This window comes from Macaca nemestrina, chromosome 2, assembly GCF_043159975.1.
Source record: "Macaca nemestrina isolate mMacNem1 chromosome 2, mMacNem.hap1, whole genome shotgun sequence".
In the NCBI taxonomy this organism is placed as follows: Eukaryota; Metazoa; Chordata; class Mammalia; order Primates; family Cercopithecidae; genus Macaca; species Macaca nemestrina.
The window spans coordinates 188,238,659-188,262,936 of NC_092126.1; the positions used below are offsets into that span (position 1 = coordinate 188,238,659).

The 24,278-nt window shown below is 36.1% G+C and overlaps 1 protein-coding gene across 1 annotated transcript; it reads left to right on the forward strand.

The window, feature by feature from the left end:
* Window positions 1-1,585: 1,585 nt before the first annotated feature.
* On the forward strand, window positions 1,586-21,018 carry LOC139361660 (uncharacterized). Its single transcript, XM_071090440.1, is given in 4 exon segments — window positions 1,586-1,843; window positions 10,004-10,129; window positions 10,132-10,221; window positions 20,866-21,018. Coding segments are annotated over 4 exon segments (627 nt in total).
* Window positions 21,019-24,278: the final 3,260 nt, after the last annotated feature.

A 24,278-nucleotide genomic window follows, 5' to 3' on the forward strand; every position in this document is an offset into this window, starting at 1 on the left:
AATTAAAAGACACAGACTGGCAAACTGGATAAAGAGTCAAGACCCATCAGTCTGCTGTATTCAGGAGACCCATCTCACATGCAGAGACATACATAGGCTCAAAATAAAGGGATGGAGGAAGATTTACCAAGCAAATGGAGAACAAAAAAAAGCAGGGGTTGCAATACTAGTCTCTGATAAAACAGACTTTAAACCATCAAAGATCAAAAGAGACAAAGAAGGCCATTACATAATGGTAAAGGGATCAATTCAACAGGAAGAGCTAACTATCCTAAATATATATGCACCCAATACAGGAGCACCCAGATTCATAAAGCAAGTCCTTAGAGACTTACAAAGAGACTTAGACTCCCATACAATAATAATGGGAGACTTCAACACTCCACTGTCAACATTAGACAGATCAACGAGACAGAAAGTTAACAAGGATATCCAGGAATTGAACTCATCTCTGCAGCAAGCAGACCTAATAGACATCTATAGAACTCTCCACCCCAAATCAACAGAATATACATTCTTCTCAGCACCACATCGCACTTACTCCAAAATTGACCACGTAATTGGAAGTAAAGCACTCCTCAGCAAATGTACAAGAACAGAAATTATAACAAACTGTCTCTCAGACCACAGTGCAATCAAACTAGAACTCAGGACTAAGAAACTCAATCAAAATCGCTCAACTACATGGAAACTGAACAACCTGCAGTCAAATTGTCTTTGCTTGCAGATGACATTATTCTATATCTAGAAAACCTCATCGTCTCAGCCCAAAAGCTTATTAAGCTGCTAAGCAACTTCAGCAAAGTCTCAAGATGCAAAAACAATGTGCAAAACCAGAAGCATTCCTATACACCAACAACAGACAAGCAGAGAGCCAAATCACAAATGTACTCTCATTCACAATTGCTACAATGAGAACAAAATACCTTGGAATACAACTAACAAGGGAAGTGAAGGGCTTTTTCAAGAAGAACTACAAACTGCTGCTCAAGGAAATTAAAGAGGACACAAACAAATGGGAAAACATTGCATGCTCATGATTAGTAAGAATCAAGATTGTGAAAATTGCCATGCTGCCCAAAGTAATTTATACATTCAATGCTATTTCCATCAAACTACCATTTACATTCTTAACAAAGTTAGAAAAAAAAACTATTTTAAAATGTATATGAAACCAAAAATAAGAGCCCTTATAGACAAAATAATCCTAAGCAAAAAGAACAAAGCTGGAAACATCACACTACGTGACTTTGAACTATACTAAAAGGCAATAGTAATCAAAACAGCATGGTACTGGTCCAAAAACAGTTACATAGGCCAATGGATCAGACTAGGGAACCCAGAAATAAGATAGTAATCTACAAACATCTGATCTTTGACAAACCAAACAAAAACAAGCAATGGGGAAAGAATTCCATAAATGGCACTGAGAAAACTGGCTAGCCATATGCAGAAAACTGAAACTGGACCTCTTCTTTACACCTTATACACAATTAACTCAAGATAGATTAAAAACTTAAATGTAAAACCCCAAACTATAAAAACCCTAGAAGAAAATCTAGGTAATACCACTCAGCAAAAAGACATGGGCAAAGATTTCTTGACAAAAATGTCAAAAGCAATTGCAAAAACAAAAGCAAAAATTGACAAATGGGATCTAATTAAACTAAAAAGGTTCTGCAGAGCAAAAGAAACTATCATCAGGGTGAACAGACAACCTAAAGAACGGAATAAAATTTTTGCACCCCACCCATCTGACAGAGGTTTAATATCCAGAGACTACAAGGAACTTAAACACATTTACAAGAAAAAAGCAAACAACCCCATTAAAAAGTGGACAAAGGACATGAACAGACATTTCTCAAAAGGAGACATTTATGGGGCCAACAAACATATAAAAAAGCTCAACATCACTAATCATTAGAGGAATGCAAATCAAAACCACAAAGAGATACCATCTCACCCCAGTCAGAATGGTGATTATTAAAAAGACAACAGATACCAGCAAGGCTGCGGAGAGATAGGAATGCTTTTATACTGTTGTTGGGAATGTAAATTAGTTCAACCATTGTGGAAATCACTGTGGTGATACCTCAAACACCTAAAACCAGAAATGCTATTTGACCTAGCAATGCCATTACTGGGTATATACCCAAAGGAATATAAATTATTCCATTATAAAGATAAATGGACTTGTATGTTCATTGCAGCACTATTTAAAATAGCAAAGTCATGGAATCAACCCAAATAACCATCAGTGATAGACTGGATAAAGAAAATGTGGTACATATTTAGCATGGAATTATATGTAGCCATAAAAAAGAATATAATCATGTCTTTTGCGGGGACATGGATGGAGCTGGAAGCCATTATCATCAGCAAACTAACACAAGAACATAAACCAAACACCACATTTTATCAATCATAAGTGGGAGCTGAACAATGAGAACACATGGACACAGGAATGGCCAGGGAAACTACACACACTGGGGCCTGTCAGGGACGGCGAGGGGCAGGAGAGTATCAGGAAAAAATAGCTAGCGCGTGCTAGGCATAATACCTAGGTGAAGGGTTGATAGGCGCAGCAGAGCACCATGGCACACATTTACCTATGTAACAAAACTGCATATCCTTCACATGTACCACAGAACTTCAAATTAAATAAATAAAAATACATGCATACATAAATAAAGACAAAATTATTCCAGGGTTATATCTAACATGGACAGTATATATGGGATTTTAGAAAGCAAAATTGCATTAATTTATTAATATCTGAACCATGACCTAAGTATTTGCTTTTAATTAATGATAATTTAGAATTCATATCTGAATACGAGACGTCAAAAGTTTAGGAAGTAAAGAGCATAATGAAGTATGGTAGAGTTTAATAAGATCAGTCAGAGCAATGCTTGCAAGTCCTTATTTCACAATAGTTTGAGAATAGCAGCATATGTTTAAATGCTAGGTTACTGATAGAATTATAATTACTGTCTTATTACCCTTACTTAAAATGGGCATGGCAGGTTCATTTTTTTTCAATTAGTTATAAAAAATTGTACAAGATATTAGTATCCTTATGAAAGAGACCAGACACATATAGTCTAAAGAAATGACCTTCCTATAAACACAGGAAACAGAACTCCTCTGGGAAGGTATGCTCATCCATTCAGGCAAGGAGAAGCATGGTTTAAACTGCCAGTGATTTGTTTCATAGATTAAACTAATAAATTACAAATTATTTATAATTACCAATTACTAATAAATTACTAGTAATTAGAAATTAAATGTGTAAACATAATTATTGGGCAAGAAAATTAACAACTTAAACATCAGCCACCAAAAATGTGTCATAACTATCTTTAGAAACAAATTTATACACTAGGAACAAGGTGACTAAGGAAATTACAATGATTAATTGATCATTTCTATTTGGTAACACTTTGTCAAATTTTTACTTTTATAACACATTCTTGAAAGTAAACAAATATTTAAACTCTTTTCTATCAATGACTTATTTTATTTCATCATGATTATATCACTCTTATATTAATATTAATTTTCCTAGCTGTCTTTGGAAGTAAAAGTCCACTTCACGGCGCTCATGGCTTGAAGCAAAGGGAATGATGTAAACCTGCAGCCAAACCAGATGCGAAAACGCTTAACTACAGTTCTGCTTCATCTTTTCCACCAAAAGAAACAATTTTTACTTGAAAATAGGAAGGCAAAAGGGTTAAACTTTCAGATTGTTAAGATATTTAGAAATTAAATCTACTATTACCAAACCATGATTCATTTTAATGTGGGGTACAAAGTGAAATTTTAGATGACATGGCTGAAGCATCCTGAGTATGTAAAGTAAAAGCTATGTTGCTGTCCTAGTAGATAATATAAATAAGCTGCTATCTGGATAAACTGACAAATTCAGTTTTATATTAAATCAGTTTTCATTTCCATTAATTATTAGTTAACCAAAGCTGATAGTGAAAACTATATTTTAATTAATTGCAGATGGTTATTTTATTCATTATCACAAAAAATTCATATACATTTTAGATTAAAATAGGGCAGCATGCGACTAAAATCACTTAGAAGTTTTCTAAACCTTTCTATACCTTACAACAGCACAATATTGCGGCAAATCAGACTATTAGTACGGGAATGATACATAATTTCTTTCTTACAATTACAATATCTTTAGTTGATCACGGCACTACAAACTGGCTTCTCATTTAAATAAACGGCTTTACTTTAGCATGTGACGTGCTTTGTTAATACTCAGTGTAATTTCAAAAATTGAAAAATTATAACCAGAGGGTAAGTTTCTAAAGTGCTTAGAAACAAACAACTTTGTAGAACTACATTAGTAATGTTAGCTCTTCTCACCTGTCTGTAGCCCCTATTTAGTCTGCTTTTCTGTAAAATAAAAGGAAATTTATTTAAGCATATTAACAAAAGAAAATCTCCAAAAGGAAACATAAATAATCGATGAGCTATTTCCCTGTGAAATGGTGGATGAAAAAAATGCCATATGGTTTACTGATGGGATCTGAGTTAGAAGGCTTCAAATGTTTTTGAAAGAAAATACATTTCCTAGAAAAAGTGCATACAACAATAATTGTTTAGTTTGACTTGCAAATAAAGAGCTTCAATCTTTTATTGCTTATAATGTAGAAACATTTGACATGTTAAATCAAACATAAGCAGACTATATTTTCTTTGTCCTCTTAGGTATTTTTAACACAAACATCAAGAAATGAATATTAAACTTTTTTTTTTTTTCATTTTTGGATGCATTCCAAGCTGTTGGCATTGTTGTCAAATTTTATTTTATTTTTTACACACAAAAATTTGCTTTGCAGAAATCTGTTCTGTGCATGCATGTATAAAGAAGGAGTTTTTTCAAGAGAGAAAAGGAAGAGAAATAATGTGTGGTCTTGTTTTTCCAATTGCCTGATATTCTAAATTGTTTTACCAAGTTATATTAGAAAAACCATTAAAAATTAGGTCAACCAATCATTTAAATCTACCTCTTCATAGTTGAACAGGGTCAACAATGTTACTATCCCTCTTAATAAATATAATGAATACTAAACCTAAGAAAAAACCTTAACTAGAGATGTGTGTGTGTGTGTGTGTGTGTGTGTGTGTGTGTGTGTGTGTGTGAGACAGAGAGAGAGTGTGTGTGTGAGAGAGAGAGAAACATTAGAAATCAATAAAACAAACATTTGTCAAACTGTCTCCAGGTAGAAGGTAAACCTGCCTAATAATTGAAAAATGTAAACCTCATTTTAGAGGAAGGTCCAAGTATAAAGCGTTCTGCTGACTTGGAAGATATGATTGAAGTTTACAATATAATTACATGGAATCAAGATGCCAAGAAATTTGGTACTTTAAAAGGTCATAATATTCTGAGTGAATCTCTAATTTTTAAGGCACAAGCCAGAAAAAAAAAGCCCAGATATGTGTAGAACTGCAGTCCCGAGTCTCAGAAAAAAATATAATTTCCAACAAGGGATGAATGATGATTGAAATATTGTGGGGATATGTGCTTTAAAATTTAAGATCTCTGAACACAGATTGAGGCAGATACAAGTGATATAATGCCACCTGCCCTCCTCTGGATTTTTATAAGCCAGGAAACAGGGGACCCTGATAGCTTAAAAACTGCTCTCAGGGCCGAGTACGGTGGCTCACGCTATAATCCCAGCACTTTGGGAGGCCAAGACGGGCGGATCACGAGGTCAGGAGATCGAGACTGTCCCGCTAACACGGTAAAACCCCGTCTCTACTAAAAAATACAAAAAACTAGCCGGGCGTGGTGGCAGCACCTGTAGTCCCAGCTACTCCAGAGGCTGAGGCAGGAGAATGGCGGGAACCCGGGGGGCGGAGCTTGCAGTGAGCCGAGATCGCGCCACTCACTCCAGCCTCGGCCGCAGAGCGAGACCCCATCTCAAAAAAAAAAAAAAAAAAAAACTGCTCTCAGAAGAACCCTTTATATTACATCCTCCAGATATATCCTCAAAAAATATACTAACGCTGTGTGAACCCAGAAATTCTGAGGCACGTCTCAGTTAATTTAGAAAGTTTATTTTGCCAAGGCCGTGACACAGTCTGAGGAAGTCCTGATGACATGTGCCCAAGGTGGTCAGGGCACAGCTTGGTTTTATACATTTTAGGAAAACATGAGACAACAATCAAAATATGTGAGAAGTACATTAGTTCCGTTTATAAAGAAAGGCAGAGAAAAGTAAAAGCAAACCACTCACCACCCACCAACCAGGGGCTTCCAGGTCACAGGGAGGTGAGGGACAGATGGTTGCATTCTTTTGAATTTCTGGTAAGTCTTTCCAAAGGAGGAAGTCGGAATAAGCCTCTGTCTCTGTGAGCAGAGGGATGGCTTTGAACAGAATGGGAAGCAGATTTGCCCTGAGGGGTTTTCAGCTTCAAGGGGCCCAAGATATTTTCTTTTTACATTTCCCCCTTTTCCTTTTAAAAATCTTTTGGAGAAACCACTTTACAAGAAAATGAGTCCCTGGTCTCAGGTTTCATATGATCTCTCATGGTTAGGATGGTTTATTTCTAGGTGGGTATGTCCTGAAAGCTCATTTTTTAACAGGTTGTGAAGTCCCATGTCCTGTGAAGGGGAAATAAGGGGGAGGAAGGGAGGAAAAACAACAACAAACAAAAGAGCAATCCTGAAAAAAATCGATATAGGCCACATTATTCTACAGTCCACGTATTACTCTGAAGTCTATACCAGCAGGTGTGAAAGTGGCTTATGTATGTAAATAGGTTACTGTTACTTTCTTCTGAAGTTTAAGTTGTCTAGTTTCAGTTTGCAGGGCTTTAAGAAAATACAACTTAGTTTTCAATGACTCCCAATTAGGAAAAAAATGGAAGAAAAGAAGAAAAAGAAAAAATAATTAAAAACATTATTTTGAAGACCTGTAGCCAAGAAAAAAAATAGAATTTAGCCCTAACTGTGGAGGATAATAAAAATGGGAAAAAAATTGGCAATACTAGAATCTAACAATGGGTGTACTATCAACTGGAGATTTTTCACTCTCCAGTTTCCCCTTTTCACTAAAGACAAATCATGAGGCCAGGTTTTCCAAAGGCTTTATTGGCTTTGTAAGTCAATTTTGATTCCTTAAAGGAAGGCACACCATTCCAGTCAAAGCCTTGGTAAAATAATCAATTTCTCCAGTTGTGTCCTGTTACAAATGCAAACAGCTTCTTGTTGCATTATGCAAATAACTGTATTGCCATAAGTTAATAATACTCACAAATAGCTTCTAAATTCTGGAGAAATCAGGTTGAGAGAAACAAATATGCTCTAAATTTTGTTCATAGGAGTATACTAAATTTCGAAAAGCTGTCAATAGCCCAAAAGAAAAGTTTTATGACTGAAAAACAAAACAAAGGATCAGCAAACATTTTAAGTAAAGAGTTAAGAAGATTGGTTCAGTCCATGGAGTTAATCTGTTCTGCTTGATCCTCATAAATATTTTAGCTCTCCATGAGTCCTGAAAGTTTTTCCTCTATTGTGGTATCACAATCTCCAAGGTTATCAGAAACCTGAATTGAGAGTGCCTGTTTGAGTTTTATAGCTGATTATAAAGCCACCTTCTAAAGAGGATCAAACAAGACAACAATTGTCCATTGATGAAAAAACAGTTTTAAGGCAGCCATAGTCAAAAGACAATTGACAAGGAAATTTGTTACCTCTGTGGCACCCAATAATTATAACATAACAATTTTGATTTTTACTGATAATGTACACTAAGTTATATTAGTTATATTAGTTATATTAGTTATATTACAGGAGTTTCTCATAATTTTGGAACATATACCAATAACATATTTATATAAATATATCCGAAAGAAAACCAAACACCATTTCATATTTGACAATGCTTCCTGTGTAATTTTTACACCAAATAAGCCAAATTATGTCATTTTTGGACTTTAGGGGAACCAAATATATTAAAGTATTAATTAGGTTAGGAAAATACATAACTTATAATTTGATTTTGGAAAGTTTGTCAAATATAAAAGGTTTAAAACACTTAACATTACAAAATAGGATTACAGGTCATTATAAAGTCATTTATTTAACCAAAGTGATAATTCAAGGATTTATTTCAAAAAAAAAAAAAAAAAGCAAAAACTTTCATCCTTTGAGAGAAGAGACTTAATTTTCTAAACAAGAAGTCGTTAAAAAAAAAAAAATGAGGCCAATTACATGTTTTTCAAAATTTTCAATCTATAAGATTTAAATTAATTATAAAATATAACTTCCATAAGCCTTTTACAACCTTTATTAAAGAGTTGGTTAATGCTTCAAGAAAACCTTGTTATTCTGACACAGGGGTCCATATACTGGTTTTGCATTAGTGTGCCTTTGGCATTAATGATTAATTTATAGAGAAACTGAACTAGGTCTAATAGTCTTTCAAAATCAGCGCTTTGAATCTGATGAGCCCAACTCTTCAGTGATAGTCCCTGGGCCTTGAGGAGTTGAGCAGCTTTAATTTATTGCCCTGTGTCTCAGGAATGAAGTTTGTTTTGATTGGCATCTTCTATGAGGTCTGAAGATGATGCTTTAATTGCTTTCAGGGTTTAAGATTTAGCAGGACTTGGTGTCCTTTTTAGATACAGGAGTTAAAGCCCTCTAACTCAATGTTACAAGGACTTTAAACACACATACAGGAAAATACTTGGATGTAATAACCTTAGTTAAAAAAAAAAATTATCTCAGTTTTTTTCTAGGTAAACCAAAATTTAATAATAATATGACTTTCTGGTTTGTCCTGAACATCCCTCCTTTTAAACAAGCAGTTATTTTATTTTAGGACTAAATTTACCATAAAATATTCTTTCTTATATAAAATTATTTTTCTTTAAGCTTTTTTAACTCAAAAAAACTTAGTTTTATACCTTTATTTACATCTTGTTTTAGTCCTGCTTCCTTTTACCTTATTTTATATGTAAACTTTAAATAAACTTTGAATTAGAAAAAACTTGATCACTTTTTTTTTTTAAAGAAAGGACATACTTCTTTTTAGCAACAAGAATGTTTTTCTACAATATACATTTGTTGAAAAATACCCAAATAATAAAATATCTATCATTTAATTTAATATAGCTTTATATTCTAAATTATGACCAGTTTGTCTACAAGTATTTATCCCATTACATTTGCCTCATTATTTAATTTTAATTGTTTACCTAGATTATTTATGGAAACTGTGATAGTTATGATTTAAAGTTATGAAACCACCATTGCAGAATTATAACTGAGACAGTAAAAAACGATTTGACCTCACTGACTCCATCTTGCTGTGGAACTCCAAGCTGTCCTTGTTCATTCTTGGGCTTAGGCTGAACTAACTTTGGGAGGAACTTATAGTTTAGTTCTGAATCAAAAACTATAACAGTCCTTTCCCAAAAAACCTCCTTATTATCTGTGAACCAGACTGCCTAAAGCCACAGGATTAGAAGTTATGGTAATCTTACTAATTTCAAGATGCAGTTATTTTTATTAAACCCGTATCAGTGTCTTGTTTATTAAAAATTACAAAAGTCAATATCATTCTGTTTGGGGCTGGGTTATAGTTTTCTATACCCTATGTCAAATTTTGACACCTTATAATATTTGGCAGGGATAAGTATGAAATTTGCTTGATTAATAAATGCAAACAAAGATGTATGCAGCCAATTTTTAAGACATTTCTAATATTACTTTACCAAAAACTTAAAAATCAGTTTATTTACTCAAGATTTTACTTAAGTTACGTAAAATTGAAAAAGCATTGGACTAGTCTTTTTTTTTTAGTATCTGACTTAAGCACTTTGTAAAAGTCAATTAATTAGAGCTTTAGAGCTTTTTAATGTATTTTTAGTAGTGACATATTTTGTACAGAACACATAAATACATATAAAGACATTTTAGGCATGCCGATGGAACCACATTTTATAGATTAATAAAGACCCCCCCAGCCAGGCTCAGTGGTTCACACCTGTAATCCCAGCACTTTGGGAGGTCATGGTTGGCAGATCACCTGAGGTTAGGAGTTCAAGAACAGCTTGGCCAACATGGTGAAACCCCATGTCTACTAAAAATAGAAAAAAATTAGCCAGGCATGGTGGTGGGTGGCTATAATCACAGCTACTCAGGAGGCTGAGGCAGGAGAATCACTTGAAACCGGGAGGTGGAGGTTACATTGAGCTGAAATCATGCCATTGCACTTCAGCCTGGGCAACAAGAGCAAAACTTCATCTCAAAATAAAATAAAATAACAAATAAAGACCCCTCCCTTTTTTTTGTTGTTTTTTCCTATCTTAGACTTTCAGATTCTTGATAACCTGTTTCACAACCCTAAGCAGTTGTCAGCTAAATAGCCTTAAATTTGCACATTAAAGGAAACAACTTAGGTGAAAATCAAATAGCAAAATTTACATCATAAGGTACAGAGAGAAAAAGTCCGGTGGTATTAGAGAGAGACACTTTTACAGTCCACTTAAAACTTTTTTAAACAAAGACATTTCTGAGTGACTAAACTACATTCTTCTTTAAAACCCCAAAAGTAGACTTTGTGGCAATAATTATTTTAGTCCAAAAATCGGGTGAAAACAAAACTTAGTCAACCGAGAAAAAGAAATTTGCTCAAAACAAAAGACAAGGTCTTAGGAAAGAAAAACAACCCCCCAAAAACATGAAAGCTTTTTTTAATACAAACATATACATATACACACACACCTCGGATGTGAACCTTTTAATTAAGCTGATTTTAACCATTGAGCTCTTTAAAAAAAAGAAAAAAACTTTACATATCATTACTGTATTTGAGCTGGGACAAAATGCTGCTATTTCAGCAGTTCAATCATTGCTCTTTCAGTTTGGTGTGGCTGGCAAAGAGTGGTCTTTTTATGTGTTGTGGGAAGTCAGAAACCCCGAAGGGAGGGACCGGCTGAAGCCCCAGCAGAAGAACATAAATTGTGAAGATTTCATGGACATTTATTAGTTCCCCAAATTAATACTTTTATAATTTCTTACACCTGTCTTTACTGTCATCTCTGAACATAAATTGTGAAGATTTCATGGACCCTTATCACTTCCCCAGTGAATATCCTTGTGATTTCCTATGTCTGTCTTTACTTTAATCTCTTAATCTCGTCATCTTCTTTGTAAGCTGAGGAGGATGAATGTCGCCTCAGGACCCTGTGATTGTGTCAACTGCACAAATTGTTTGTAGAGCATGTGTGTTCGAATATGAAATCTGGGCATCTTTAAAAAACAACAGGATAACAGCGATGTTCAGGGAACGAGAGAGGTAACTTTGAACTGGACGCGGGTGAGCCGGAGGGAACAGAGCTATATTCCTCCTCTTTCATAAGCAAATAGGAGAAATATCGCTAAATTGTTTTTCTCAGCAAGGAACATCCCTGAGAAAGAGAATGCACCCTGAAGGTAGGCCTATAGATGGCCCCTTTTTAAGGTGTCCCGTCTTTTATGGTCGAAGCCTATGGGATGAAATAAGCCCCGGTTTCCTATAGTGTCCCAGGCTTACTAGGATGGGAAAATTCCCACCTAATAAATTGTGGTCAGACAGGTTACCTGCTCTCAAACCCTGTTTCCTGATAAGATGTTCTCAATGACAATGCATGCCGGAAACTTCATTAGCAATTTTAATTTATCCTTATCCAGTAATCCTGTGATCTCGCCTTGCCTTCATTTCCTTTGTGATATTTTATTACCTTGCGAAGTATGTGATCTCTGTGACCCACACCCTATTCGTGCACTCCCTCCCCTTTTGAAAATCACTAAAGGGTTCAGGAAACATCACGGATTCTGCCTACATGTGATGTCTCCCCCGGACACCCAGCTTTAAATTTCTCTCTCTTGTGCTCTTTCCCTTTATTTCTCAACCCAGCCGAGACACTTGGGAAATAGAAAAGAACCCATGTTAAACATTGGGAGCGGGTTCTCCCGATAATTATGTAAATAAAGCCCCTTTAGTAGTTACAATTAGAAATTCTATTTTCCTCTTGCTGGCCATATTCCTCTCACTTCAGAGAACTTGTTCCCCATGAGTTAGGGTTTCCTTTAGGATTTGACCAAGACAGAAAAAAACAATGAAACTGTTAAGCAAAATGAACTGTGATCACACAGATTATATGATATCTGAGTGCTTTAAGTGTGAAGAGAAATTAACAGCAGCTGCTTGTTAAATGCTAACTTTAGTCATTTAAAAAGAATTTGCAAGACAGAATCCCAACCAGTTTCTTACCTAGTATTGGGTCTCAGGTCTCAGGTTGTAGACTGCTTTCTACCATTTTTAGAAGCAAGGAAAAAAGGAAAAAAAAAAAATTCATCTTCCCTGTTGGAAGCAAGCTCAAACTCCATAAAGGAGTTACCTTCCTTCCATCATCACGGAAGCAGGAAAACTTGCCTTCCTGTTGAAAGCAAGTAAAACTCCAAAAAAAAAAAAAAAAAAAAAAGGGAGTTGTTCAGCAAAATAAACTTTGGATCTTGACCAAATTTTGGGAGCTTAGGGATTCTCTGGAGGGGGTGCTCTCAGGTCTCAGCAAATTGTCCTATTAGTTTTGTGATACCCTAACTTGTATTAACCTGAATTGACTCTCCCTCCTGAATTGACTCTCCCTTAGCTAAGAGAGCCAGATAGACTCCATTTTGGCTCTTTCTCTTGCAGCCCCTTACCCCACCCTCCTTCCTCAAGGACTTAACTTGGGCAAGCTGACTCCCAGCACATCCAAGAATGCAATTAACTGATAAGATACTGTGGCAAGCTATATCCGCAGTTCCCAGGACTTCACCTGGTTAATAGCACCCAGAACCCCCACATTTGTGTTCGGTTAATAACGTCCAAAGCCCCGCGTCTTATCACCTTGTGATAGATTTTAAGCCCCTGCACCTGGAACTGTTTGCGTTCCTGTAACCATTTATCCTTTTAACATTTTTACGGCGTAACTTCTGTAAGATTGTTTTAACTAGAACCCTCACCCTCCCCTTTCTAAAGTATAAAAGAAAATCAAGCTCCTTCTTTGGGGCCGAGAGAATTTCGAGCATTAGCCCTCTCTCGGTCGGCGGCTAATAAAGGACTCCTGAATTCGTCTCAAAGTGTGGAGTTTCTCTCTAACTCACTGGGACACAACAGTTTGAATCATAAAGTTAGCTCATGCTGGTACAAGCACCTAGAGATTTGTCAAAGGTCAAAGGCATCTCCACTCAAGAATCCTTTGGTGATTACCAAAAAGTGAACCTGGAAAATATGAGACAGGTCTCAGTTTATTCAGAAAGTTTATTTTGCCTAGGTTGAGGACAATGACACAGCCTGAGGAAGTCCTGATGACATGTACCCAAGGTGGTCCGGGCATAGCTTGGTTTTATGTGTTTTAGGAGACATGAGACATCAATCAATATAGGTAAGAGGTACATCAGTTCTGCCCAGAAAAGTGGACACAACTCAAAGCAAGGGGGCCTCCAGGTCACAGGTAGGTAAGAGAGATGGTTGCATTCTTTTGAGTTTCTGATAGGTCTTTACAAAGAAGGCAATCAGAATATGTATGTATCCCTGTGAGCAGAGGGATGACTTTGAATAGAATGGGAAGCAGATTTGCCCTGAGTGGTTCCCAGGTTGAAGGGACCCAAGATACTTTCCTTTCACAGCTATGACAGCCTCCTGACCTGGAACAAGAGCTGAATCATCAGAACTATACAAGTCATGACATTTCAATCCCTTAGTTTTATACTCTGAATAAATAGTTGTGTGTGTGTGTGTGTGTGTGTGTGTGTTTAAGTGCCCAGTACAAGAGTGTTCTTAATTCAATTTGTCTTTACAAATGACTAAAACAGTTTTTGTTTGTTTGTTTGACACAGAGTCTTGCTCTGTTGCCAGGCTGGAGTGCAGTGGCATGATCTTGGCTCACTGCAAACTGCAATCTCCGCTTCCTGGGTTCAAGCAATTCTCCTACCTCAGCCTCCTGAGTAGCTGAATTACAGGCACATGCCACCACACCCACTTAATTTTTGTATTTTTAGTAGAGATGGAGTTTTACCATGTTGGCCAGGATGGTCTGGATCTCTTGATTTCGTGATCCGCCCCCCTCAGGCTTTCAAAGTGCTCCTGTCCCTAAGATAGTCTAATGTTCCCCTCACCATGATTGAATTTTAGACAGGTCTTTCCCTGTCTTGGCTCCTGACCTTCCTTTTTCTTAGAGCATTTGCTTTAGAAAACTTATAATTGTACATTATTTCCATGCACTTTTTCAAAACTCTCTTGCCAGTTTTACAGCCCAATATTGTCTTTTTCAAGGACCTTGAAGTCATTCATTTGAATAAATGTAACCGTCATGGAAGATAGGGCCTCTATCTCTCAGCCCACGTGGGAGGGTAGGAGCCTAATTTAATAAGCATGAATTAGCAAACACAGATGGCCTAATCACAGAGAAAAACATTGGCAAGTTCAGAAATAATTCAACATTCTTGGAACACATTCCAGTGACCAACTTCAGAAGTAGGCAAGGAGAGCTCCCAGGCAGGAAGGCTAGTCTGAGACCTATGACAGGATAAAAAAGTAGAAACAGATGATTATATAGAGTAAATAACATATTTCCACACTGTTTTGAGAAAGAGACCTACTAAGACACAGAAACATAGAAAGATTACGGAGCATACCCTTCCAATACATGACCACTAAACCAATATAATTTTATATCAGTATAATGACATCATAATTACAACAGATTCAACTGAAAGAGTTTCAAGTAGCAGACTATTTTTGAGAAGAAGCACATAAGGAAGTCTCGAAGTTAAGAAGGGAGACAAAAACAAGGACATTAGAGGAACTTGAAGCCTCTGGTATATTTAACTACCACAAACATTAAACCCAGTCCAAACACTAGACAGATTAATATAAAACCTCATTTTGAAAGGCCTATTCAATATAATTCCTATACTGGTTAAAACATGCCTAGCATAAAACAAAAAACAAATGATGAGCTATAGAAAAAGCTTTTAAAAAATCACATAAAACATTAAATTAAAACAATGCAGAAACAGAGGAGGAAAAGAAACAAAAAGTGCCAAAATCAGAAAGTAGCTACAAACATGTTAGACATTAATCTAATTGTAGCAACAACTCTCAATATGAATGGTCTAAACACACCAAAACAACATACCAATCAAAATAGAGAGGGTTAGTGTTGAAACAACAACAACAACAAAAAAGACCCAATTATATGTTTTATTTTAAAAAGCCAATTTAAATTAAAAGACTCAGAAAGGTTAAAAATAAAGGGAAGAAGACAGTACAATAACACTAAAACAAAACAAGTGAAAACTGAAATAACTATGTTAAGGATACTACCTTAAGACAAAGCACTCCCAGAAGTGTGAGACTGTAACAATTGAACATCAACATACCTGAGGCAAAAACTGAGAAGTGAAAGGAGGTATAAGTCCACAGTACAGTCAATAATAAATTAAGGAGGCAGTGATTAAATAAGGATGCAAAGGACCTAAACAGTACCATTAATCAGTTGACTTAATTGACATTTTTAGAATACCCCATCAACAGCAGTAGAATACACATTCAACTCAATTTTGCATACAGCATTCACCAAGATGGAACACATTCTGTGGCATAAAAGACACCATTCATATTTGAAAGAATAGAAATCTCAGAGTGTAGTAAAATTAAACTACAAATCAGTAACACAAGGAAAACTAAAAAATTCCAAAATATTTTAAAATTATACCAAATAACATACCAAATAACCTGTGAATAAAAAAAAAAAATGAGTCATGAAAACCAAAATGTGATTCTTTACAAAGATTAAGAAAATTAATAAACTAAAAAACAGAATAAGAAAATAAAAGAGGAAGCATAAGCCACCAATATAAAAAATGAATGTCATTTCTAATAATTTCATAGGCATTTAAAAATTTAATACTATAAGTAACTCTATGCTTAAAAAATTAATAGCAAAGATAAAATTGATCAGTTCCTTGGAACACACAAACTATTAAAATTTGCATTAAGAGAAATAGCTAATGTATTTGTAATATAATTTTAATATAATATCAACTTTTCCAAAGACAAAAAACAACACAAAACCTTACCAGGATCAAAGGTTTTACATGTGCAATCTACCAAACATTTGAAGAAAAAATAATTGCAGTTCTCCTCCATCTCTTCAAAAAAAGAAAAAACAAAAAGAAAAAGTAACACTACTTACTCATTTTATGGGGCCAGCGTTATAATACTATCACCATAAAATACATCATAACAACAAAACAACAGCCCATTCTTTCTTGTGAACAGAGATGTGAAAATCTTCAATAAAATATTAATAAATATTAGCAATACATAAAAAGAATAATATTATATCAAAACCAAATTGAGTTTATTCCACAAATGCAACACTGGGTCAACATTTGTGAGCAGTCATTGTGAACATCATATTATCAGACTCATGAAGAAAAAGTATGTACTATCCATAGATGCACAAACATTATTTGACAAGTTGCAACACATTTTTATGAAAAAACTCCAAAACTAGGACTAACAGGAAAGTTTCTCAACCTAATAAAGGGAATATACAAAAAACAAAACAAAATCCAAGCTTACTTTATAGTAAATGTTGAGAAATAAACACTTCTCTTTTAAAAATTGGGAACAAAGCAAGGATTTCTTCTTTCTACACTGCTTTTAATCATAATATAAAAAGTCTTGGCTAATACAGTAAGACAAAAGTCAGTATTTGATAAACAAAACTATAGTCAGAACTATTCATTGATGACAAGATCTCTCAAGGAGAAACCCCAAATAATCTAAAAAAGAAGCAACAGACAAAAAAATAAGGGCTAACTAGTGAATTTACAAGGTCACCAGACATAAAGTCAATATACAGGAGCCTGTGACTTGCTCTAAAAATGTTGGAGGCTGACCTGAATCATATTTGGTGAACTTAATGTCAATAATTTAAATGTAAATTCGCATCACCCATTAATGTGTATTCTGAGCCCTTCAACAAAGAAATACATTTAGTGACAAAAGTTTTAAAGTATTGTGCAAGAGTCTATACTAAACAGTAACTCATGGAATTTTAATGAACCATTTATCCAAATGTCCTAAAAATGATGAGCACTTTCAAAAGTAAAAAGTACACAAAATTTAATATTATTATTAAGAAATATTTTAACTTTATGTCAACCTATATTGAAACTACAAGTTTGTTGATTTCTAAAGTCAATATACAAAAACTCATTCTTTTTTTACATGCTAGGAATAAAAAATAGATTTGAAAAATTTTAATAGTACCATTTACAATGTCACTGAAAAAAAAAAAAGAGAGATACTTAGGTAAGATTAACAAAATGTCACAGATTTTTTTTTTTTTTTGGTAGAAAAATAAAACGCACTGAAGAAACAAATAAAAGATTTAAAGAAATGAACCATTATTCATTGTCCATGGTTTGGAAGAAGCATTATTTATTTTCCATACATTGGAAAATACAATATTGTTGAGGTATCATTTCTCAACCTGATCTATATAATCTATGCAACGCCAAACAATATCCATTGAGCTACTTTGTAGATACTCAAAAGTCGATTTTAAAATTAATGTCAAAACATAAAACACTAAGAATAGTTAGCACAATATTGAAGAAGAACAAAAGTTGAGAACTCATAGTACCTGAGTTCAATACTTATTATAACACCTAATGTAGTACTACAATGTAACAACAACATAATGTCGGTGAAAGTATATACCAAATTTGGATACAGATCATTGGGATAGAATGGAGAGTCCAAAACCAGACCCAGACAAATATAGCCAACTGATATTTGACAAAAGAGAAAAAGCAATGCAATGAAGAAAAGATAGTCTTTCAAAAACGGTGTCAGTACAGTTGGACATTTCTCAGAAAAAAAAAAAAAAAAAAGAACATAGGAACAGACCTTAGATCTTATACCTTAAATAAAAGTTATTTCAGATAGATTGAAGACATCATGTTAAAGTCAAAAATACAGACCATCTACAGTAAAAACTAGGATAAAGTCTATATGACCCTAGACTTAATGATATTTTAAGATAAAGCACCAAGAGTATAATCCACAAAAAAGAACATATATATATATATAGTGCTGGATTTATTAATATTAAAAACTTTTGCTCTACAAAACACAGTTAAAAATATGGATAAGTCATAAGATAGGAGAAAATTTTTGCAATTTATGTATTTGAGATATTACTTGAATCCAAAATATACAAAGACTTCTTAAATTTCAACAATAAGGAAATAATAAATCCAATTTGATTGACAAAAGATCTCAACATACACCATACCAAAAAGGAAATGTAGGTGGCAACCAAGCATATAAAAATACGTTCATTATTGTTTTTCATTATGAAAATGTGTATTGAAATAATAAGACACCACTTTTGAAAATACACATAGCTGAAAAGTCCAATTTTTGAAAGAATGTGAAACAACAGAAACTTTCAATTATTGCTTGTATGAATACAAATTAGTATAGTAATTTTGGAAAGCAGTTTTTCAGTATCTTAAGCAATAAATGAAGTCTTACCGTAAGAGCCAACAATCACATTCTGAAGTTCTTTGATATAAAATGTGTGTTCTCTCGGCTGGGCGCAGTGGCTCAAGCCTGTAATCCCAGCACTTTGGGAGGCCGAGACGGGCGGATCACAAGGTCAGGAGATCGAGACCATCCTGGCTAACACGGTGAAACCCCGTCTCTACTAAAAATACATAAAAAACTAGCCGGGCGAGGTGGCGGGCGCCTGTAGTCCCAGCTACTCGGGAGGCTGAGGCAGGAGAATGGCGTGAACCCGGGAGGCGGAGCTTGCAGTGAGCTGAGATCCGGCCACTGCACTCCAGCCTGGGCGACAGAGCGAGACTCCGTCTCAAAAAACAAAACAAAACAAAACAAAAAAAAGTATGTTCTCTCAAAAATTTGCATGTGAAAGCTATAACACTTTATTCACAATAGCCAAAAACTGGAAACAACTATGATGTATTTCAGTAGGTGAGCTGATACATTGCACTACATACATAAAATAAAATAATATTCAGCAATATAAAGGAATGACCTAGTAAGTTACAGAAAACATTAAATTTTAATGTATATTGATAGGTGAAAGTCAGTCTGAAAGTCTTCTGTGTAATACTATATAATTCCTTTTATATAGCATTCTAGAATAACAAAGTTATAGAGATGGTAAAAGATGAGTGATTGTCAGGGATTGGGAGGAGGAAGGTTGAAGATGTCAAACACAAGGGATTTTTTAAACTGATGACATTATTCTAATCGTGTTGTGGTGGAGATATAACACTATGCATTTGTCAAAAACCCATAGAACTTTACAACACAAAGTGTGAACTTATTGCATGTAAATTAAAAATAAATCACTTTAGGAACCAAAAGGATCCAAGAATAGAATACAGAATATGACAAGTCAATCTGATGCTATTACAAATGTATGAAACAACTGTGCTAAAGAGAGTTGGATAAATGGTGCTTTGGATATTAGTGGAAACTGTAAGTCTAAAGGCACCATATGTCCTGTCTTCAAGTGGAAAATGTTGTTTCCCACAAAGAAAGGAATTATCAATTTTGAAATCACTATACGTAATTAAATTAATAACATAGTAATTGGATTTTTAGTAAATAGTTCGCTAATGTTGGGAGGCAGATTTATTACTGTTGGAGTTTGAGGTGACATACACCCAAGGAAAGAATGCAAGAATGATAGATATGGTACTAAATTAGAGGTGGAGACGTAAAAATGAACTCATATGTAGCCTAATTTAGACACAGATGAATATATAGTGTAATACAGATATCTATATATTTACATGGATTAGCATACGCATATTCTTTTCGCATCTGTCAGCTGAATTGGCCTAGCAGCAGAAACACTTCACTATCGATTAGCACATAGTGCCCTTAGATCTTGGTTTTCAACACCATTCTTCAATCAAATGGATCAAGGTGTCTTAGAGAAATGCTTGATTTTAGCACTGGTATAGGGCATACATAAGATGAGACTGAAGCATCTCACAGTATCAGAAGGTAAGAAAATACTGAACAAATACGCATGCACATGCACATACACACACACACACACACACAAAATGAAAAGGATAGGTCCAAGTGACACAAGAACTAAAGAACTTCCAACAGCCAAAGCTGAAATGATTTGAGCAACAAAATAAATAACTTAGTATTGTATTAAAACTCAAAGAATACCACAAATACCCACAAGCTAACACTTACATAAATAAATTATTGTTAATAATTGCAAAATAGGAGAAAATAAATCTAAAAAAAAAAAAAAAAAACTGCCGGTGATGAATTTCAAATTATTTGTGTAGACACTTGGCCCTTAAGATGAAACCGAACTTCCCATTCCTTAACTGCGGGCTATGCATAGTGATACCCTCCTGAGATTACAGAATAAAACAATGACAGACTAAAACTCCTCAGTGAAGAAACCTGACAAAGACTACCTCAGCTAGGCAATACAGCTAAATTAACAGTAACTATGATGTTGATATATGTACTTTTTATATGATATAATGAAAATGTCAGTTTATTCCTTTGATCTTCCTCTCCAAACTGACCTTAGTCTAATCACAGAAAAACATCAGAAAAATTCTAGATGAGGGACATTTTACAAAATACTTGACCAGTACACGTGAAATCTATTGGCACAGTGATTCTCTGTTATCATGATCATCAAAATCATTGACTGTGATCCCTTTTTCTGATAAAGATAATCAAAACATTGAATGTAACAACATGTTAGGGAAGTAAACTTGATGAACTGTACAAGAGGTATCAAATGCCAGTATTGGGGGCAGAGCCAAGATGGCCCACTGGAAGCAGTGGTGGGCAGAGGCTCCCATCGAAAAGAACCGTAATAGTGTGCAAATCCTACAATGCCAACCGAGGTATCTAGGTGGCCACAAGGCTCTCATAAGAACTGACTAGATGGCTGGTGTGACCCAAGGAGAGGAAGGAAGGCCAGTGTGGTGTGGTGGCCCACCTGATAGACACACGGGGCAGGGGATACCCACCCCGTAGCCAAGGAAGGCAGTGAGTGAGCATACTTCCCCTTCTGGGAAAATGTGCTTTTTCCACAGAACTGTGCAACCCATGGATCAAAAGATCCCGCTTGTGAGCCCATGCCACCGAGGTCTAGGGTCCCAACTATGGAGCTGTGCAGATTCTCAACAGCCATTAAGCTAGAATCTGCTTAAGCCTGTGGAGCTCCCGGGTGGAGGGGTAACGGGCACCACAGCTGCCACTGCCTGCTGTCTAAGCTCTTTGAGTTCCTTGCAGAAGGGACGGCAGCCAACACTGGGACTGATAGCTGCCTAAAGCACTAAGTTCCCAGGGCAAGAGAAGGGCAGCATCCATCTTTATAGCTCCAGGTTGTGCTTTTCCCCATCTGGGCCCAGGGAGGCTGGACTGCTTGGTCCCAGGAGGTATCCAGCTCACAGCCCAACACACCAGCTGTGGCAGACTGCGGACAGAGCGCCTCTTCACGCCTGACCGTGACCCATCCCTTCTCATGGGTGGGGCCTCCCTACAGGAACTCCAACAACTCCAGCCAGGGGTTCAGGGACAGAACTCCCATCTCCTTGGGCCTGAGTCCCTAGGGGCCGGGGGTGGCCACAGTCTCCGCAGACCAGCAGACTTAGTCATTCCTCCTGCTAGTTCTGAGGAATCCAGGCAGCACAGATGAGTGAGACTTTCCCCCAGTAAAGCATACCCCCTCCACTAAGGAACAGTCAAAGTACTTCATTAAATGCCACTTATTCTCCGTGCCACCCAACTGGGTGAGACCCTCCAACAGGAGTTGTCAGGCACGCTATACAGGAGCAACCCTAGTGGCATCAGGTGGGTGCCTCTCGAGGTCAGAGATCCCAGAGGAAGGAACAGGCACCCACCTTTTCTGTTCTGCAGCCTCCTCATGTGACATCTCCAGGCACAGGAGTGAACCAGATGAATAGGGCCTGAAGTGAACCCCAGAAAACCACAGCACCCCTACAGAAGAAGGACCTGACCATTCCTAGAAAAACAAATAACAGCAAACAACAACAACAGCATCAACAACAAAAAAAATTCCCCACAAAAACCCCATCCAAGGGTCAGCACCTCAAGGATCGTTACTAGACAAACTCACAAAGATGAGAAAGAATCGATGAAAAAATGCTGAAAACCCAAAAAACCAGAGTGCCTCTTCTCCTGCAAATGATCACAACACCTCTTCAGCAAGTGCACAGAACTGTACAGAAGACGAGATGGACGAATTGACAGAAGTAGGCTTCAGAAGGTGGGTAACAACAAACGCTGCTGAGCTAAAGGAGCATGTTCTAACCCAATGCAAAACAGCTAAGAACCCTGATGAAAGGTTAGAGGAGCTGCTAAATAGAATAACCAGTTTAGAGGGGAACATAAATGACCCAATGGAGATGAAAAACACAGCACAAAAACTTTGTGAACCATGCGCAAGTACCAATAGGCAAATCGACCAAGCAGAGGAAAGGATATCAGAGATTGAAGACCATATTGCTGAGTTAAGGCATGCAGACGAGATTAGAGACAAAAGAATAAAAAGGAACAAACAAAGCCTACGAGAAATATGGGACTATGTAAAAAGACTGAACCTACTATTGGTTAGAGTACTTGAAAGAGGTGGAGAGAATGGAACCAAGTAGGAAAACAAACTTCAGGATATTATCCAGGAGAACTTCCCCAACCTAGCAAGGCAACCCAACATACAAATCAGTAAATATAGAGAACATCACTAAGATACCACATGAGAAGATCAACCCCCAAACACAGAATCATCAGATTCTCCAAGGTTGACATGAAGGAAAAACTGTTAAGGGCAGCCAGAGAGAAAGGCCAGGTCACCTACGAAGGGAAGTCCATCAGACTAACCCTACAAGCCAGAGGAGAGTTGGGGGCTAACATTCAACATCCTTGAAGAAAAGAATTTTCAACCCAGAATTTCATATCTAACCAAACTAAGCTTCATAAGCAAAAGAGAAAATAAAATCCTTTCCAGACAAGCAAATGCTGAGGGATTTAATCACTACCAGGCCTGTCTTACAAGGGCCCCTGAAGGAAGCACTAAGTATGGAAAGAAACAGCTGGTACCAGCCACTGCAAAAACACACCAAAATATAAAGACCAATGACACGATGAAGAAACTGCACCAATTAGTGTGCAAAATAACCAGGTAACATCATGATGACAGGATCAAATTCACACATAAAAATATTAATCTTAAATGTAAGTGAGCTAGATGGCCCAATTAAAAGACACAGACTGGAGAATTGGATAGAGTCAAGACCCATCAGTGTGCTGTACCTGATAGGTCTCACATGCAAAGATACACATAGGCTCAAAACAAAAGGATAGAGGAATATTTACCAAGCAAATGAAAAGCAAAAAAAAAAAAAAAAAAAAAAAAAGGCGAGGTTGCAATCCTAGTCTCTGACAAAACAGACTTCAAGAAACTGAACAAAAACAAGCAATGGGGAAAAGATTCCCTATGTAATACATGGTGCTGGGAAAACTGCCTAGCCGTATGCAGAAAACTGAAACTGGACCCCTTCCGTAAATCTTATAGAAAAATTAACTCAAGTTAGATTAAAGACTTAAAAGTAAAACCCAAAAACATAAAAATCCTAGAAGAAAACCTAGGCAATACCATTCAGGACATACACATGGGCTAACACTTTGTGACAAAAACGCCAAAAGCAATTTCAACAAAAGCCAGAATTGACAAATGGGATCTAGTTAAACTAAAGAGCTTCTGCACAGCAAAAGGAACTATCATCAGAGTGAACAGGCAACCTACAGAATAGGGGGAAATTTTTGCAATCTGACAAAGGTCTATTATCCAGAATCTACAAGAAACTTAAATGAATTAAAAAAAAAATACTATCAAAAAGTGGGCAAAGTATACAAACAGACACTTCCAAAAGAAGAAATTTATGTGGTCAACAAACATATTAAAAAAAAGACAAAACCCTCATCATCACTGACCATTAGAGAAATGCAAATCAAAACCACAATGAGATACCATCTCACACCAGTTAGAATGGCAATCATTAAAAAGTCAAGAAACAGTAGATGCTGGCGAGGCTGTGGAGAAATAGGACCAGTTTGACACTGTTGATGGGAATGTAAATTAGTTCAACC